The 20822-nt window shown below is 44.2% G+C and overlaps 1 protein-coding gene across 1 annotated transcript in view; it reads right to left on the bottom strand.

Annotated features, from left to right (window-relative positions):
* Positions 1-20822, bottom strand: part of LOC138980650 (uncharacterized) — a 200108-nt gene that overhangs the window by 92090 nt on the left and 87196 nt on the right. Inside the window, exons 74-90 of the mRNA XM_070353559.1 lie at positions 20477-20699; positions 19953-20178; positions 18668-18878; positions 16004-16126; positions 14008-14201; positions 12783-12991; positions 11946-12403; positions 11053-11248; positions 10616-10707; positions 9834-10030; positions 8178-9279; positions 6854-7045; positions 6251-6420; positions 4800-5355; positions 2268-4193; positions 1224-1396; positions 340-510 (exon numbers count right to left, since the gene is read on the bottom strand). Coding sequence (XP_070209660.1) covers positions 340-510; positions 1224-1396; positions 2268-4193; positions 4800-5355; positions 6251-6420; positions 6854-7045; positions 8178-9279; positions 9834-10030; positions 10616-10707; positions 11053-11248; positions 11946-12403; positions 12783-12991; positions 14008-14201; positions 16004-16126; positions 18668-18878; positions 19953-20178; positions 20477-20699 — 6419 coding nt within the window. The remainder of the gene's footprint in view (positions 1-339; positions 511-1223; positions 1397-2267; positions 4194-4799; positions 5356-6250; positions 6421-6853; positions 7046-8177; positions 9280-9833; positions 10031-10615; positions 10708-11052; positions 11249-11945; positions 12404-12782; positions 12992-14007; positions 14202-16003; positions 16127-18667; positions 18879-19952; positions 20179-20476; positions 20700-20822) is intronic.

The following is a 20822-nucleotide window of genomic DNA, read 5'->3' on the forward strand; positions in this document are numbered from 1 at the left end:
ATCGATTTACAACAAGATGCATTAGCTGTACACTTTCTTCCATGTTTTTCTGCGTCAACAAAGCCCTACTAAACTAATTTTGGAAGCATCTTAATAAATAATTTCAACGTTTATGTTTCATTGTGGCTGCATACATGTTGTTATTGTTTTTGTTTCCGTTGTTTCTGTGGGTGTCTCTGTACATGTATGTATGTGTTTTTATATGTGTTCTTACATTTCTTTCGGGGATGGGGGTGGGGGGAGAGGTAGCAAACTAAGCTATACAGTGGTGCTTTCCACTTACTTCGAAGTTCTAAGTTTCAACAGCTTCCATATCTTAAACCTACAGAGTAAACTTACATTGGCACCAGCCCCTGGTCCCTGGCCCGGCCCGTAGCCCTTGCCATTGAGGATGAGGTTTGAACCCGGACGTAGCAGCACGTCATTGCTGACCAGCATCAGCCGCTCGGCCCACAATGTCCCTTTGTAGTGTACCTCCAGCGTTCCGAGATTGAGGGGCAAACCTGTCGCCTGTCGCAAAGAGATACCACCATTACTTATCAACTCTGTAATAAAAAGATGCAACATTTGAACGCCTCTAAAACCAAAACTTCTAAAGGGGGTCCTTATCTGACCCCAAAGTTGGCTTCGTGAAGTCTACTTTTCGGAAAAGTCAACGCCAGTTGACTTGGCAATTACTATCAGGCTTTAGAGGGCTGGGTTTTGAGAGGTTCAAAATTTGCATCTATTAATTATGTTAGAATTGGGGCTGAAAAACTACAGGTTTAGAGATTTCTCTGCCTGGAACGCATTGCCTCTGAGCTGTTGCTTCCTGTAATTTCATATCAAGTTCTGTAATCATTGTATGCTACTTCAGCCATTATTATTGGGAAAAAGAGTCACAGCTCCAAGTTGAACACGTGGATTCTTAATATCGTAATCATTCCGCGAGCAATATTACTTGAAAACCAAACAGAGCGTCCGAGATTTCCGAAGGAATCCCCTTCTTCACTATTTGGAGCAGACCAATCTTGAACGAAATCAGAGACGCTCTGATATATGGAACATTAAACTTTAAAAACAGCAATAATTGTATATATATGCAAAATTACACTTTAAAAACAGCAATATATGCGAAATTACACTTTGAAAACAGCAATATATGCAAAATTACACTTTGAAAAACAGCAATATATGCAAAATTACACTTTGAAAAACAGCAAAGAAAGAACACAAGGTTGTACCTGGAAGCGAACTGAAGCGTGGTCCATGATGGTGAACTTGGCAAAGCGGTAAGCGCCGGACACCGTTTTGACCAGGTGCTGACCGTTGCGGTACAGAGCGGTCCTCGTCTTGCTGGAAAACTCCGCGTACTGGTTCGGGGCCACCACCATGGTACCGATGTTGGTCAGCAGGCCTGAACACAGTGATGGTTGGTTGGTTATTATTTTTAACGTACCTACAATCCATGTGACTATCCAAGATCGATGCAAATATGTTTTCTTTCCCAGTGTGCATGGTGATCTTGGGTTTAAAAACTGCATGTAGTTTTGCTTAAGTCTATCACGGTAAAAATGTAGAAGAAGGTGATTTATGATAGCTGAAGTCTTCCATATGATGGAACTAATGCTAACCAACTTGCACCCTGAGGTAGGACTTCGGTAACTAAATTATGCATTGTGATATGCTTTTGTGAACTGACAACTTGTAAATCGTGATTTGTTTGTTTGTTTGTTTGCCGCTTAACGCCCAGCCGACCACGAAGGGCCATATCAGGGCGGTGCTGCTTTGACATTTAACCTGCGCCACACACAAGACAGAAGTCGCAGCACAGGCTTCATGTCTCACCCAGTCACATTATTCTGACACCGGACCAACCAGTCCTAGCACTAACCCCATAATGCCAGACGCCAGGCGGAGCAGCCACTAGATTGCCAATTTTAAAGTCTTAGGTATGACCCGGGCGGGGTTCGAACCCACGACCTCCCGATCACGGGGCGGACGCCTTACCACTAGGCCAACCGTGCCGGTGTAAATCGTGATGGAATATTCTATGTAGACCATACATGTATATTGCTTTATAACAAAAAGGGAAATATGTTTTATTAGGAATGTGATTAGCTTCACAGGCATTGTGATCAGAAAAATTACAATTTTGTTCTGTTAAATGACCTGGACACTGAAAAAGGATGTATTAAAAGAATGTTTGGAAGATTTCAAGAGAGATCAACACAAAACTAAGGATGAAATATAAGAGTGGATTCATGTACATGTAAGCAAGATCTCACCATCAAATTTGTTACTGGCACCAAGCAGCTCCACGAGGTTGGGTAGCCGTAGCTCCGCCCTCTCGCTCACGTCAAAGCTGCACGTCAGACGCGTTTCGTTCTTGTTGACGTCAGCACTGAAGATGACATCATCCTCCACAAACACCACAGTGCCTACGTCACACGAGATCTCCTGAGCGATGAAGTAGACTCCCGATGCTGGGATGACTAGCTGAACATTCTGGCCTAGCTCCAGGTGAGTGAAAGAGGTCGTGCCGTTCTGGAAGTGAAGAGGCGTTTGAGAGTGAGATGAACCGTTTGCACCTGTGTTACTGATGATGAGAGTCGTCTGTCCTGTCCAGAGCTCTTGCAGGTAGGCTGTTCCTGCGCCGCCGGTTTGAGACTTTGAGGACCCTCCCCGTACAATGAAGGTACCGGTGAAGTTGTTATCGGCCTTGACAAAGCTGTGAATCCTGCCCCCTCCTCCTCCACTGCCTCCATTGTCACCTGCATCTCCACCGCTCACCTGGATCTGTCCACCACCCAGGAAATGACTGGTAGAGACGACCACACCACCTCCTGCCCCACCGCCCCCAGAGTTCAGGCCGTTACTTCCATTGCTGCTGATGATTCCGTGAAGGGTGAAGTGGCTGTCGATGGCGAGTGTGATAAACCCTCCTCCGCTGCCCCCAGAGCTTGTGATGTCGCTTGCAGGACTCTTCCCAGCTTCCCCAGTGGCGGTCACGTTGAAGACAGAATCAGGTAGAGGTGGGGAGACTGTAGATCCTCCGTTACCACCGTGGCTTCCTCCTTCTGGTCCTCCTTGTGCAGGCTGCTGGCCAAGACCTGACGTGGTCACTGACCCCCCGAAGGCCACACTGGCCGTTGGAACCGACACTGAAAGAATCCTGCCCTCGATCTCTCCACCGTACTCAACATCCAGCTCTTGCAGAAGGCGTAGCGAGAACTCTGTCAGGTTGTTTTTACCCAGGGTCATTTTACCACCGTGGGTGACGCTGAGTTTGGACAGCAGCAAGTTCCCTGCTTCACCAAGACGAGAATCATCAACACCGTTCTGAGAGTCCAGACTGAATGCTGCTCTTCCCCCCTCTGCTACAACCAGCTCTGTCAGGCCGTACAGTCTCCCAGATACGTCCAAGTTCGTTTCGTCGTTTGGCGTAGAGTCGGGGTCTGTCAGAAGAAGTTTGGATGGCAGAGTAGTTGAGCTGCCTGACTGAAGTTCCAGTTTGCATTTGAGGGCGAAAGGATGCTGAGTTCCGTAGGCTGTGGCTATCTCAGCAACCTGTTGGTCTTGGAGAACGATGCCTCCTGTGTTGTCTCCATTCAAATTGCTAATCTTCAGCGGGCTGCTGGCCGAGGTCTGGGCGTTGAATTTCACAAAGCTGTGTCCTTGCAGGTCCAAGTGGAGGGGAAGAGAAACGTCAGGCCATGAGATCGTCGTGAAAACTCTACTGCAGACATTGTCGTCGTTATCCACGGTGACTGTGTGTCGGGTGACTCCAGTGTCGCTTTGCTTGATGTACACGGTCCCCGCGGCTCCACAGTTACCCCCCTTACCTCCAACAGCCGTTGTGTTTCCCAGGAAAGAGTTGAAAGATCTGGCGTGCACTGCAATCCTTCCTCCGCCACCCCCGCTTGTTCCTCCAGTGCCTCCGTTGCTACTGACAAGGCCATGTCCAGAAAGAGTGTCGGTTTGAATGAGAACACTTCCTCCACTTCCACCGCCGTCTGACTGGCTGCTGCTGTCTGCTCCATTGGCTGAGACGCGACCATCCAGGATCAGAGATTGTTTGATTATGATTTCGATTGTCCCGCCGCCTGATGAGTCTGCTGGGCCGTTACCCATGTGTGTTGGGTTTGTTGTTGATCCGTACGTGGAGTTTTTGTTCTTGTCACTGTTTCCACCTTCCCCACCATAACTACCTCCTGGTGGACAAAGACAAACGAAAAGCGTCTTTATATTCAACCCTGTAGAAATTAATCTGAGTTTCTAAAACTTACACTTAGATTTTATATTTTCGGGAAACTGGCAAAAGATATTTGAAATTACAAGCAAACACAAACTAAACTTTGATCAGATTAAATGTTACGTTTTTGATGCAGTATCATATTTTTTTCCAAGGTTTGTCATGGAACTTGTGCTGATGCATTTTATTGCAAGAACAAACAGGGGACAGACTGTTATCATTCTTCATCAACATTTTGACCTGCTCATCTGCTCTTTCTCTCTCTCTCTTTCTGTGTGTGTCTCTCTTTCTGTCTTGCTGTCTTCGCCACAGTCTTTATCTCTGCCTCTCTCATGCGCTATATTGTCTCTTTGACATAAGTTAGAAAGAAACTAGAGTTCTTTCATACATATTATTTAGAGAGTACAAAAATGATTGTAACCTCAAGTATATGACAACTTGACAGCATTTCAATTTTTCTGACTTCAGATCAAAAGTAACACAATCGACACTTTCTAAAATTTCAGTAACTCATCTACAAAGGAAAAGGTCAAGCAAAACTATTTAAGAAGAAAAAAACACTTACCCGCAGAAGAATCAGTCAAATCAGCCAATCCTTGCCCAGTCACAGAAATTTCAGCATCGTCATGGATCGTCGCACTGTCCGCAGTCACGCGTAACTGCGCCGTTCCAGCAACCGTTTTTATCACAGAGGTGGGCTGCATTTCAAGCTGTGTTGTCGTTACAGTCACGTTGGGCTGTGTGAAGTTTAGGACCGCTCCGAACCCAAGAGTCAAGTTGGAGAAATTCACTGACTGGGCGCCATTTTCTGAGACAATGACGTTCAGCACAGCATCGTCGTGAAGCTGGATAACGTCGGTCACAAAGTCTTTGGACTTCATCGTGAATGTTCCAGACTTGCCGATGCGGATGGCTCCGGATTCTAGGCGACCTTCAAGGTCAAGGTTAGGGTTCTCTCCGGACACATACAGATCTTTGTTGGGGTGTTTGAGAACAGACGATGGGCCGATGGAGAAGCTGCACCTCGAGCCTTGGATCGGGTCGGGGAAGTTTTGAACCAGAAGCTGAGTGGCACCAGTGATGGTTACTTTGCCTGTTCCATCACACACCAGTGATTCCACCTGAAAAGAAACGATCTTGATGATAAACACTGTTACATTTTTGCTGTCCTGTGCATACAAACCCCAAATGAATTTTTTAAAATCCTTATTTTGCAATGTTAGCAGTCTGGCCACTTTGGATTTCAAACAAACACTATAGATACACCTTAACTGGATGACTTTTCTACAATGGTCTTTGATCTTCGTCTGGTTGTCTTTCTAATTGTAGTTATTCTGATTCACAGTTTACTGAGGCATATGTTACACGTTGGAAGTAAGAGAATATCGTCAGGTGGAGTACATTATTACCAAATAGTGATTTATTTTTTTATCTCATGGTTACCTTCCAATCTACAATCAGTGCACTGGCTTTTGAAATGATTACAAATGTATACATTTATATTCGAGTGAGAGAAAAAAAGAGGTAAAACTAGCATTTCTCAAGAATACATCCCATAAGAAGAAAAATGTGCCATGACTCCACATACTTTGACATCAGGCTTCAGATTTAGCAAATAACCAGCGCAACTTGTTGGTGTACTGCCTGCGCTATCTTTGTTTTTCTTTTAGTATTCCTCGCTGTCAAATGACAGAAAGCTTTTCTCTCTTTCATTGATGTGAAAAACTATTTTAACCAGGCTCTGGGAAAGGGTTTGTACATGCAAGTACATTAACTCCTGCTAGTGGGAGCTGGGAAATGTGAAATAATCTGAAACTGACTCATATTGGCGAAACAACAAAAAAGTCCTGGAAATAAATCTCAAACTGCTCCATAATCATAACCCATCATCTCACAAAAAAGTCTCATTTCAACCAAAATTCTGCCGATTCTTATGTGTTAACAACAACAACAACAACAACAACAACAACAACAACAACAACAACAACAACAACAACAACAACAACAACAACTCACGTCCAGATTGGAAGCAGCACGGACATGGGCTCCTTTCAGAACTTTGAGCTCTGTGAGAGTGCGAGGCAAACCGTTCACATCCGTTAGATGTACAGGTATGGCGCCTTCACCTGATATGGTCAAAGAGTTGGTCCTCTTTCCTCCTTCTGTCTTTCTGATGAAAAGTGTACCTGCACATTTAACGAAACGCATTGACAGTAAACTCTCCATCTGCTGTGATGAAAGCAGTACAATATGAAATAGTGACCAACCATTCAGTTCTACATTCCCTCTTGCCAACTTAGAATCATTTCAGAGATGACTTAAACAATATTAGAATTGATCAAAATCACACACACACACACACACACACACACACACACACACACACACACACACACACACACACACACGCACGCACGCACGCACGCACACACGCACGCACACGCACGCACGCACACACACACACACACACACACACACACACACACACACACACACACACACACACACATTCTCTCTCTCTCTGTTTCTCAAAGACAGGTTCTAGAAAAATGTACGTTGTCCTATACGTCTTGTTTCTTTATAAGTTGAAGTTAATTAATTTCCCTCTCAGAGACATACCTGAAGCTGCTTTTTCACCCGATAGCAATCCACCGGACGCGTCAAATGATCCAGCGAAGTTGTAATAGCCGTTGTCAGGGACGATGATGGAAATACGACCCCCTCCTCCTCCACCGGACCCTCCCTTTGCCGATAGGAGGCCTCGGCCAATCAGCTCCTTTGTTTCCATGAACAGGCTGCCGCCACTGCCACCTGCACAAGAAGATCAATAGGTTCATCCTTAATTCGCTTGGAAATAGAAATGATGGCACACAGAATAAATGCTTATGCTTGCTAATTAACATTACAGAATCTATGTCCTTGTCTATAGACTAATTAGCATGCGTTAGGATATGTTTGTACTTAATGAAATAAACAGTTAATTTCTCAATCGTCTTTTTACCGAGTTGGTATATACCCTCCTTTCTTTAAATACAGTATTTGCAATCTGCTGCTTTTTACTATAAAAATCCACAACAATAACATTGTTAACGTGCAGGTAGTAATGAGATTAATAATCCGTGGTCAATGCTTGATCAAACGGAAACAACTGTGTTGGACTATCATTTTTAATGAGTACCATCAATTCAATTCTGCACAATATCAGAGAAGAGAAACAACAACAACACAGGCAACAACAACAACACCTACAACAACAACAACACCTACAACAACAACACCTACAACAACAACACCTACAACAACAACACCTACAACAACAACAACACCTACAACTACAACACCTACAACAACAACAACACCTACAACAACAACAACAACAACAACAACAACACCTACAACAACAACAACAACAACAACAACAACAACAACACCTACAACAACACCTACAACAACAACAACACCTACAACAACAACAACACCTACAACAACAACACCTACAACAGCAACAACACATACAACAACAACAACAACTACAACAACAACTACAACAACAACAACAACTACAACAACTACAACAACAACTACAACAACAACTACAACAACAACAACAACAACAACAACAACAACAACAACACCTACAACAACAACAACAACACCTACAACAACAACACCTACAACAACAACAACAACACCTACAACAACAACAACACCTACAACAACAACACCTACAACAACAACAACACCTACAACAACAACAACAACAACAACAACACCTACAGCAACAACAACACCTACAACAACAACAACAACAACACCTACAAAAACAACAACACCTACAACAACACCTACAACAACAACACCCACAACAACAACAACACCTACAACAACAACAACACCTACAACAACAACAACACCTACAACAACAACAAAACCTAGTACTCACCTCCGTCTCCGCTGACATCAATGGTACCATCAATCCTGGCCCGCACGGTAACCTCCAGATGCAGCTGACCCCCTCCTCTCCCACTGCTCTCCGTTGCCTGGTAGCCGCTCCCGCCATACTTCCTAGGCGCTGTCATATTACCGAACACAGCGTATCGTCCTACAGGATTGCCGGCTCCCGTCCCCCCGTACGATCCTCCCATGGTGCTGGACGTCGCAGCCCCCTCCCCAACGTTCTGAAGCCCTTTGCCCACACCTGTGATAGTAGCTCCAGGTTTGACGGACACAGTGTCAGCATGGATGAGAGTGTTCTGCGTGCCTGTGGCGTCTCCCCGGAGAATCAGCGTAGCGCCTGACTCTAGGGTGAGGTCGGTGAAGACGTGTTCGCCCGGAGGAAGCTCGCACTGCTGGCCTTTGTAGAGGTGCAGAGAGGCTTGGACGATGCAGGTGACGTTGGGCAGAGCGTTGTGGGCGGGTTCGATCTCCACGTTGTTGACTCCAGTGGAGACAGAGATCCCGCTGGGGATGGAAAAGTCCGCTGTCTTGTTGAGGTAGGTCAGATGGAGTGATAGCGTGCCGGTCCCCGCACAGCGTGAAGATTTCTCCACTCCTCCGCTGCGTGTTTGAAGAGAATGTAAAGAGATCGTCCCATGAGCTGAGGTGTCGCCTCTTGCACCGCTGAAGGCTGGGTAAGCTGCTTTGAACAGCCCTCCTTCCTGAACGTCAACGTTTCTTGTCCTGACAGCCAGACCTCCGCAAAGCTCGAGGACAATTCCTTTCTCAATGACCACCATTTCAGGGAGGTCCAGCAACCCTCCGTCAGCCACGAACACTGTGCTGTTCAGCGACGCTGTGTCCGAGCGAACGTTGGATTGGGTCAGGATGGACACCTCGACTCCCTCGTCAATCTGAAGCGTGGCTGTTTTAGTTCCTGTTACCATGCCAACGCGAGCGATCATTGGAGTCTGGGCAGACTGGCGCGGAACGAAAGCTACGATTGGAGACCCTGTCATGTGAAGTTCGTCGATCTCGGCCAAAATCTCGTCGCCAGGGAGAACGAGACGTGTCACCTGTGATGATGATGCTGTCTGGGTCACTGTGACCTGTAATAATACCAACGGTTTGGTCACTTTTATTGAAGCCATCAAAGTAGACAGAACTCTGGTGTACTACTGCAATGGATACATACAGAATGATCATGGACCTCAAACTTTCACAAAAACAACATTTCAAATATGTGACCCTCCACCACGGAATGAGTCGCATGTCACCTTTGCATGATTTTCATATTTTTACATTTTCCTAAAGAGTTTTTTATGCTCTATCCAGTGGTGAAAACCGCTTTAGAAAAGAGCGAAAACTGTATGAGTTATAAGCCTGTGACTAAGCTGACCCTCACACTGTTACCAGATACTCCCCGGACTTATATTAAGCCTAGCGCAGAACCGCGCGAGGTGACATGCGACTCATTTCGTGGTGGAGGGTCACATATTCTCAAAACTTACCATTGCGAAAGAAGTATCTGAGGCTGACGAAAACCAAAGTTTACAAACAAACAAAGTACAAAAACATGAAGTGTCTTTGAAAATATGATGAAAACTGTGTGTTGCTGTCCAATCACAATCATTACAACAGTTCTCATCTGTATACAACCCACCTTTTTGTAAACCTGGAAGCCTTCACCACTTTCATAGTAGATGAGGCCTGAACCACCGCCATTATGGGAAGACGATGACCCTCCGTCAGCCTTGACCTTTCCATGCACGCTTCCTGTGTGGTATTTGAGAGCAATGAGACCACCTCCCCCTCCTCCGCCGAAAGACCCTCCACTCCCTCCGTTGGCGTAGACGGAACCTGTAAACAGTTACAATATAGATGAAAGGTAAATTAAAATCAGAATGTGATGTTCCAACTAACAATCGCGATAGGTGTTTTTTAAACCAGCATTTCTTACAAAGCAGGCAGAATATAGCACAGGTCACTTAGTCACAGCAACCAGTTAATTATATTTTAACCAAGCTCTAGAAAAAAATAATACTGATCTCGGAGAATCAGTAAAGCGCAACCACGGCCTTCTTTGAACTGACCGATTGAAGATTTCTTTTCCGGTACTTTCACATTTTATTGTTAAAATACCGGACATTACGGGTTAGTTTTTACAATTTTAAGCCATGCTAGACCTTTTCACACTCGCGTTGTATTCACCTTCGCCTTCGTTGGGAGAGTATTTTACATATTAAAGAAGCTATCTGTGTTTCTTCCTTCAGTTTTGTCTATATCTTTTCATCACTGTCCTACTCTTCTCATTTTAAAGGATGGAAAGAACGTGTGGGGAAATGAGTTTTCACCTTAGACAAACATGCACTGTGACCTTAAACAACATAACCATCTCATTTCTAAATAGCTATAGATCACTTCAACATTATAAGTGTAACTTACCAGAGATAATCAATTGTTCTGCCGTGATTTGAATACTGCCTCCTGACGCCCCTCCTGTTGTGACAGCAGCGTGATGGACAGCGGCCTCACCACTGAATAGAGTGGATAAGCATTCAAGCAGATTCGTTCAGAATACAAATTCAATCATTGTTCTAAGACGAAATGAGAAAACCAACTAATTGTTAAAAAAAGGTTACTGTCTGTAATTCATTTTTCACCATGAAGAAATACAGGAAAGTGATTACTTCAACAAAAAAGCGTACACGTATACTGTCTGCTTGTTTCTCTCTCTCTCTCTCTCTCTCTCTCTCTCTCTCTCTCTCTCTCTTTCTCTCTCTCTCTTTCTCTCTCTCTCTTTCTCTCTCTCTCTCTCTCTCTCTCTCTCTCTATCTCTCTTTCTCTCTCTTTTCCCCTCTCTCTCTCTCTCTTTAACTCACTTGGCCAACAGTTGACCCTTGACGGTGACCTTGGTTGCCTCAATGTCAAGGGCACCACCAGGTCGGGTCAGAAGACCTCCTGACCCCGTGGTTGCTGGGTTACGGAAGTCTCCATACACTGTGCCAACAGTGGAAGAAGCAGCCGTTGTTCCCCCCTCCCCAGCATGGCTTGCTCCTGCGTTACCACCGCTGAACCCTGATACAAATCAGCAAGCAAATGAATCTACAATACAAGGATTGTGTTAACCACAAAGTATTTGTTATTTTATCAAAACACTTCTAAAAATACCGGAAATATAATTGTCAACGCGTCATACATACCGGATGATATTTTTTGGAACGATTTCCTCCCGACAAGCATAATGTAATTACTCTATCAGACTTGATAAGACTCGTTCGAATAACAGTCTTCTTTGTTCGTGTTTTTCTTCTTTTTTTCTTTTTTTCTTTGAATCAGGATTGGTATAAAAACAAATTAGAAATGTGTGAAGTATTTCCGGTTTTCAAAATGTCAATAGGGATCTTTGACGATAGCATTATCCTTGTATATGACGTGAAGTGCTTTCAATCACGCTGAATGGATGTTTTTTCCCAATGGCTTTGATTTAAGCATTTCACATGAATTACGGCGCGGATTTCTTTTCATGACACTGTTTGTGTCCTTAAAATTCCTTTTTCAATCTCACCAAGGTGAAGAAACATCACAATCAAGTGTTGCTGATATGCTTTTCAAGACGGACATGCCCCGAAGACTTTGTGTGAATGGTAAAATGATGTCAATGTTCTGAAATGTAAAACAAGAAGCCAGCAGATAAGAAACTCAGGTAACTGATCTATTCATGGATGAAATAAACAAGATTACAGAACAAATGACATCTTAAGGCAAATCTTACCTTGACCTGATGCCACTTTACCAGAAGAACTAAGATCGATGTCAGCTCCTTCGGCAACTGTGACCGCGTCAGCTTCCAAGGTCAGTTGCCTCCCTTTCACCTTGCTGCCGGGGCCCACAGTAATCTCCCCTGACGAGATTTTGTACCGCTCCTCTCCCGCCATTTCCAGGACTGACCTTGACAGCAGGTTGACCTTCTGGAACTGAAAGACCCCATTGGTAGTCATCCCTGCAGACTTAGCACTGTCTTCTAGCTTCAGAGTGGAGGCTACCATACTCAGATCCTGTACACCCCCGAGGCTGCCGTTCATGGAACAGTCCAGGTTGAACAGCTTGACTTGAGAGGGCAAGTCCAAGTGCCCTCCGAGGTAGACGTGGAAGTTGAGCGGAATGTAGAGGTCGGCTCTAGAGACGGAGACGCGATGGAATGGGCCAATGTGAAGGGTTCCGATCTGTGATCTTGGGAGAGAAAAATAAAATGACTGATCAATAGTAATCTGAGCAAGGTTTTACCTCATATTTTTTTTGCATTATTATTTAGACATCAAAACACCATCAACTCAAGTAACGTGAATCTAAATTTGTGACGAAAAAGGTTTCATTACAAAAATGTTGACTTTTAAAGAAGAGCATAATTATTGCATAGTAAAAACAAACAACTTCCAGTTGACTCTGACCTGACATTGACATCATTACTTTGTCCAATTAACATCCTGTGTCTGTCTGTCTGCCTACCTGGCCGCCTCCCTGTCTGCCTCCCCCCTCCCACCATCATTTCTCACACTTCTTTCTCTTCCTCTAAAACTACCAATCACAAACACCATTGACCATTCCTTACTTGTCATGTATGTCCGCAGTCCCAACGAATCTGCCGACCGTGACAACGAAGTTACGGTTACGGTTTGGGTTTGGTTGAATAGCCAGGTGAGCGCCTCCTGTCAGGTGCAACTCATCAAGAGGGAGGGAGTAGTCGTCAGGTATGGTCAGCCAGGCGCGACCGCCGTCTTGTCTCATGATGGCGTCAGCTGTGTATTCTGGGATCACAGTCTGTTTGCAAAACAAATACTTGCAAGATTAAAAGTGAGCGACCATATGTGAAGGTTTTCCTCCCTAATGAAGATATGCAAAAAACAACCAGGAGCAACAACTCTGCCAGAACAAGTGAAACTCATCGGTCATGCATTATTTCCACACAAAAAAAGGAAAATAAAATCACAAACGCAAATTTTGTTCAAAAGCACAAATTCAAAACAATACAAATAATATTAGAGTGATAAGCTTTCACAACGCAAATGTCATTTCATACATCAAAGAAAACACAAGAACATAGTATGCCATTCATAAATAATGTACTTATTTATACGAACAAAACGACTCACACGGTCTGCATGTTCTCGCATAAAGTAAATACAAATGAACAAATCCGCAAAACGATTAGCAAAAATCATGTTACTACAACACACATGAGCGACATGTATGTGTAAATGAACGCACACGCAAACAAAATCAGTAAACACATACATGAATAAATGACTGAACGAATGAATGAATGGATGAATGAATGAATGAATGGTTGATTGAATGGATGAATGAATGAATGAATGGTTGATTGATTAAATGAATGAGTGCATGAATGAGTAAATATATGAATTAATGAATGAATCAATGAATCAATCAACCATCCATCCATCCATTTGTTTGTTTGTTTGTTTGCTTAACGCCCAGCCGACCACGAAGAACCATATCGGGGCGGTGCTGCTTTGACATATAACGTGCGCCACACACAAGACAGAAGTCGCAGCACAGGCTTCATTTCTCACCCAGTCACATTATTCTGACACCGGACCAACCAGTCCTAGCACTAACCCCATAATGCCAGACGCCAGGCGGAGCAGCCACTAGATTACCAATTTTAAAGTCTTAGGTATGACCCGGCCGGGGTTCGAACCCACGACCTCCCGATCACGGGGCGGACGCCTTACAACTAGGCCAACCGTGCCGGTCATCCATCCATCCATCCGTCCATCAATTTAAAAAAAAATCAACATCTTCGGTCTACTCACCGTTCTTGGGACTCCTTTCACATTGCTGACGTAGAGTTTCTTCGTCTGTCCAAGGTGTTCAACGTACACGGTACCCGGACCTCCCACACCTGGGGTGGATGCACCCCCTCTGGCTTGGTACTGTCCAGTGAACTCCTCACTCTTGTACAACACTGACAGCCGACCGCCACCTCCCCCACCTGTTGTGCTTGACCCTGAAGATGGAAAAGGCGATGAGGGTACGGCAGTCTTTCAAAAAATTACAAAGGATGCATGTTCATTGAATGATAACCCAACAATAACAGGTCTCCCCTTAGCGCGCGTCCTTGCGTCCTATACTTACTAAAAGCCGAAAACACGCAATAGAAAATTATGGAGGGGGTCCCAGGACGCACTATACTTATAAAGAGCAGGTACCGGGACGCACTAAATTTCCTTTATCGCGCGTACCCGAGATACCTTTTCGACCCGCAATCGTCTGCTATTGTACACAGTAGACTATGCGTGACCACCATGTTTTATAACTACACCGAGACTTTTCGGCGTTTGGACCCTTGGGACCTTCTAAAATTCTGCAGTGGGAGTCCATGGACCCTCTAGAAGTGGAAAGTGGGAGTCCATGGACCCTCTAGAAGTGGAAAGTGGGAGTCCATGGACCCTCTAAAAGTGGAAAGTGGGAGTCCATGGACCCTCTAGAAGTGGAAAGTGGGAGTCCATGGACCCTCTAAAAGTGGAAAGTGGGAGACCATGGACCCTCTAGAAGTGGAAAGTGGGAGTCCATGGACCCTCTAGAAGTGGAAAGTGGGAGTCCATGGACCCTCTAGAAGTGGAAAGTGGGAGTCCATGGACCCTCTAGAAGTGGAAAGTGGGAGTCCATGGACCCTCTAGAAGTGGAAAGTGGGAGTCCATGGACCCTCTAAAAGTGGAAAGTGGGAGTCCATGGACCCTCTAGAAGTGGAAAGTGGGAGTCCATGGACCCTCTAGAAGTGGAAAGTGGGAGTCCATGGACCCTCTAAAAGTGGAAAGTGGGAGTCCATGGACCCTCTAAAAGTGGAAAGTGGGAGTCCATGGACCCTCTAGAAGTGGAAAGTGGGAGTCCATGGACCCTCTAAAAGTGGAAAGTGGGAGTCCATGGACCCTCTAAAAGTGGAAAGTGGGAGTCCATGGACCCTCTAGAAGTGGAAAGTGGGAGTCCATGGACCCTCTAAAAGTGGAAAGTGGGAGTCCATGGACCCTCTAAAAGTGGAAAGTGGGAGTCCATGGACCCTCTAAAAGTGGAAAGTGGGAGTCCATGGACCCTCTAAAAGTGGAAAGTGGGAGTCCATGGACCCTCTAAAAGTGGAAAGTGGGAGTCCATGGACCCTCTAGAAGTGGAAAGTGGGAGTCCATGGACCCTCTAGAAGTGGAAAGTGGGAGTCCATGGACCCTCTAAAAGTGGAAAGTGGGAGTCCATGGACCCTCTAGAAGTGGAAAGTGGGAGTCCATGGACCCTCTAAAAGTGGAATGCGGGGGTCCCGGGACCCTCCAGGAGGGACATCCGTGGGGAGCCCTGAATAATGTGCTCGGTAGTCTTTCAAAAAATGACATGTTGCACTAAATCAGATCTATGTAGTGGCGAGTAAGATATTCTTTCACAGAAGAAGAACAAGAACACTAACACTAAGAACATGACTAATGCCATCTAAACAGCGAAAACAGAAGAATTTGAACAAGGCAAAGACAAAAAAGAAAATCAGAAGGGAGGGGAAGGGAGGGGGGGGGCGACAAAGCAACTGATGCATACACTTATATACGAGATTTACTCAGCAAAAGGATTCAGTGTGGGAACTAATCTCAGAACTAAAGTGGGAAACCCCAACCAAGACACCATTAACATCTATGAAAAACAATTCTCACAATCGGAAAGGTTCTAAAAATTGAGACAAAATTTCAAATGCCATGAACAGAAAATGTGTTAGGGTCATAACAGCGGAAAAAAGTGTTTTTTAGTAGCCTTAAACAGGTATTTACTCTTTACCTTTCCCTCCATTAGTGCGAATGATTCCCTTGCCGTACAGAGCGTCTGTCGTCAGCAGGATTCCGCCGCCACTGCCTCCCCCTGCTCCTCCTTTGCCGTCTGACCCGTCTGCCTCCATGATGCCTGATAATGATAGAACATACACAGTTTGGGGGTGGTTTTTGTTTAAGACAAAGGGAAGGAACAATAAAAGAAATAAAAACTTTATTTGATGTATAAAAAAAATTTTTTTTAAAGGGACGAAAGAAAACAGGGTTGGAAAGCGACACTTACAGTGACAAAATAGACACAGAGATTATAATAATAATAATACGAAAATTTATAACGCGCACATAGCTCACCACAAGGCGACTCAAGGTAAACTAGAAGACGAAAAAGAGAAGGAATACGGAAACGGCAACAACTAAAATGTCAACAACTTAACGAAAAGCACAACAGACCGGAGATGATGAAGACAAGTGACAAATTGTGACCCTCCACCACGGAATGAGTCGCATGTCACCTTTGCATGATTTTCATATGTTTACATTTTCCTAAACAGATTTTTAATGCTCTATCCAGTGGTGAAAACCGGTTTAGAAAAGAGCGAAAACTGTTTGAGTTATAAGCCTGTGACTAAGGTGACCCACACACTGTTACCAGACACTCCCCGGACTTATATTAAGCCTAACGCAGAATCGCGCGAGGTGACATGCGACTCATTTCGTGGTGGAGGGTCACAATTGGTCATAAAGCAAAAAATCAAGTAAAGCATAGACAAAATTTAGCGCGCGCGCTTTCCTGTATTCTTGTTAACTTTCTGAGCTTGTTTTGAATACAACCTATCATATCTATATGTTTTTGGAATCAGGAAATGATCACGAATAAGATGACATCATTTTTGGATCGATTTCTTGCATTTTAATCGTAAGACTAATTATTCTATTTTCGTTAATTGTGATCACATTTTAAGAGTAAACATGACATATGTATATATTTTTAGATTCAGAATGTGATGAAGAATACGATGCAATCAATTTTAAATCTGTTTGCGAAAAATCGATTTTAATGACAACTTTAATGAGCAAACTCATCAATTAAATTGTAAGCCTCCAAGCTGAAATGCAATACCAAAGTCCGGGCTTCGTCGAAGATTACTTGACCAAAATTTCAACCAATTTGGTTGAAAAATGAGAGCGTGACAGTGCCGCCTCAACTTTCACGAAAAGCCGGATATGACGTCATCAAAGACATTTATCAACAAAATGAAAAACAATGTCTGGGGATATCATACCCAGGAACTCTCATGTAAAATGTCATAAAGATCGGTCCAGTAGTTCACTCTGAATCGCTCTACACACACACACACACACACACACACACACACACACACACACACACACACACACACACACACACACACACACACACACACACACACACATACACCACGACCCTCGTCTCGATTCCCCCCTCTACGTTAAAACATTTAGTAAAAACTTGATTAAATGTAAAAAGATAAACAGAAGCGCCAGAACACAAGACACACAAGATTTTTACAATGGTTGTTGACACAGGAAACTTGCGTTAATTTTTTATATTTAGTCAAGTTTTGACTAAATATTTTAACATCGAGGGGGAATCGAAACGAGGGTCGTGGTGTATGTGCGTCTGTCTGTCTGTGTGTGTGTGTGTGTGTAGAGCGATTCAGACTAAACTACTGGACCGATCTTTATGAAATTTGACATGAGAGTTCCTGGGTATGAAATCCCCGAACGTTTTTTTCATTTTTTTGATAAATGTCTTTGATGACGTCATATCCGGCTTTTCGTGAAAGTTGAGGCGGCACTGTCACGCCCTCATTTTTCAACCAAATTGGTTGAAATTTTGGTCAAGTACTCTTCGACGAAGCCCGGGGTTCGGTATTGCATTTCAGCTTGGTGGCTTAAAAATTAATTAATGACTTTGGTCATTAAAAATCTGAAAATTGTAAAAAAAAATAAAAATTTATAAAACGATCCAAATTTACGTTTATCTTATTCGCCATCATTTGCTGATTCCAAAAACATATAAATATGTTATATTCGGATTAAAAACAAGCTCTGAAAATTAAATATATAAAAATTATTATCAAAATTTTTTTTTCGAAATCAATTTAAAAACACTTTCATCTTATTCCTTGTCGGTTCCTGATTCCAAAAACATATAGATATGATATGTTTGGATTAAAAACACGCTCAGAAAGTTAAAACGAAGAGAGCTACAGAAAAGCGTGCTATCCTTCTCAGCGCAACGAATACCCCGCTCTTCTTGTCAATTCCACGAGCACTGCCTTTGCCACGGGCGGTGGAGTGACGATGCTACGAGTATACGGTCTTGCTGCGTTGCGTTGCGTTCAGTTTCATTCTGTGAGTTCGACAGCTACTTGACTAAATATTGTATTTTCGCCTAACGCGACTTGTTTTTTATTCTCTTTATTTATATAGCGCCTTATCCGAAGTTCAAAGCTCTTTATGCCGTGTGAGATGGAATTTTTTACACAATATATCACGCATTCACATCGACCAGCAAACCTCAAGCCTGTTAGGCGAATGTTCACCTTTCGCGGCCTTTATTCCAATTCATCCAAACAGTAATTTCTAATTCCAACACTAAAATCTACCACCCATTCTGACCTAGACTTACCATCAAGTCTCACGGTCGTCGCAGTAACGTTGATGTAGCCACCGCCCTGAACCACGATGTCGTCTTTGCGACTGACACTGCCCGGCAGGCGTGGGAGCCTGACGTCATCGTAGTAAAGTCCTGCCTTCTGTGCGGTGACCGTTACTCCCCCTTGACCACCGTGGCCACCCCCACCACCCAGCTCTCCCAGGCCATCGTGGCCGCGAGTAGACTGTTGAGAAGAAGGAAACTATTAGTATCTATTTAGTGTTTGTTACAGTTATTCATTCTAACATTTTTTGCAGCATTTTTTATATCTTATTTTTATAATTATGTTTTGGGGTGGGGTGGTGTTATTGTAGTATTAAAAGTGCTGAGAAATTTAAATGAGTCAATTACAACTTTCTTCTCTTTTTTTCTCAGTAAAGGGAGGGGGGGGTGCTTAGTAGTATGTGAGGTATGTTTGACGTTGGGTAGGATGACACCTGCTTTCTATGCAGCGACAGTTACTGCCCCCATCCTGAACTCAGGTCAAAATGAGTTCGGCTCATTCTCTCCCTGACCGGACGTTACAGTCCTACGCGAATCTATCAAAACAAAAATACAGAGTTATCTCCCATATGGTTTTCGCGAGCACTGATTTAAATTTGAGATCAGTGTTCGCGAGACGAAAATGATTGCAGATTGGCCGACTTCGACAAAGATCTCCGTTCTGTTCTTCACAGTTATGATAAAGACATCGTTCTAAGGTCAAAACAAGTCGTAATTTTGAGACTGCTGCCGGAAGGAGACCGTAATATATGGTTTCATCACTGTCAACTGGTTACAGAAAAAATCGTCTGCTCCAGTGAGCGCGGAAACCAAACGGTTGATTATCACGTGACACTTTTGCCATATTTAGAGTTGTTTGCACAGTAAATACAGCCGCGAAAAATACCTCGCTTGAAACTGTCTTACATATCAATTCCTTTGTAATTTAAAAATTACAAAACACCATGAAAAATCATTATCGACGATCGCGAATCTGCTTATATCAATAATACATTACAAAAAGCTCTAAATATGTAAGAAAAAAATGAAACTCAAGGCATCCTGTCAGGGAGAGAATGAATTGACCTGAGTTCAGGATGTTACTGCCCCCACCAACAGCCCCCCCCCCCCCACACCCCCACCCCCACCCCCTCCTCACCAACTATCTCCTAGACCTTCCAAACATTTGAAAGATGAAATTGTACGATGATAGCGATACCTTAGCAGAGTACTTTTGTGTTTAAGTTTTCTACTTGGATGTAATGATTCCAGTTACCTTTCCAGTGGCTGTGACGATGCCGAAATCGTTGACGATGAGTTCTCCGACCACCAAGTCCAGTTTGTCCAGCTCCAGCACCCCGCCACTGTCCACCCGTAGCTGTTGACCGGTCAAGCGCATCCCCTTTTCCTCGCTGGCCACGGTCAGTTGGCCTCCACCCTGGATGTGGATCGTGCCAAACTGGACTTCTGTTGTTAGATTGCTGGACGAATCGCCGTATGGTCTGCGATGAGAAAATAGTCTAGAATTAGTATGGGAAAGATGCATACGTTCTGTTTGAGAAAGTCCTGGGGTGCCGACTGGGCGACATAAGTTATATGCCAATTTCTTTCTTTTGCAATTTACAGGGATAGTTTAGGCTTCTGCTCTGTGTTTAACTCCTCGCACACACACATACACACACATGCACGCACGCACGCACGCACGCACACAGACACACAGACACACAGACACACACCTTTTCTCTCTCTCCCTTAGCCCCCTTCTCTCTCTCCCTTGAACAAACTAAAAATCTTCTCTACCTGAGGATGACATCTCCATGGGGACCAATCACCAGATTATCCACCCCGGCAAGGATACCCTGAATGTCCAGGGTGACGTTGTGTACGATCAGGGTGGAGCCGGCACGCATCACAGCTCCCGGGTAGGATCGCACACTAAACTGCAGCTCGGGTGAGTCGCGGGGTAACTCTGCTGTCAGGTCTTGGTGGGGTCCAAGGTGCAGCCATCCGCTTTTGTCTCCGTCTGGAAACATGTTGGTAATGCAATGGTGTTATGTTTCTCACTGCTGGCACAACAATCATTAATCATGAAATTCCCCCGAAAGCGGCGTATGGCTGCTTGAATGGCGGGGTATAACGGTCACAC

This window comes from Littorina saxatilis, linkage group LG11, assembly GCF_037325665.1.
Source record: "Littorina saxatilis isolate snail1 linkage group LG11, US_GU_Lsax_2.0, whole genome shotgun sequence".
NCBI lineage: Eukaryota > Metazoa > Mollusca > Gastropoda > Littorinimorpha > Littorinidae > Littorina > Littorina saxatilis.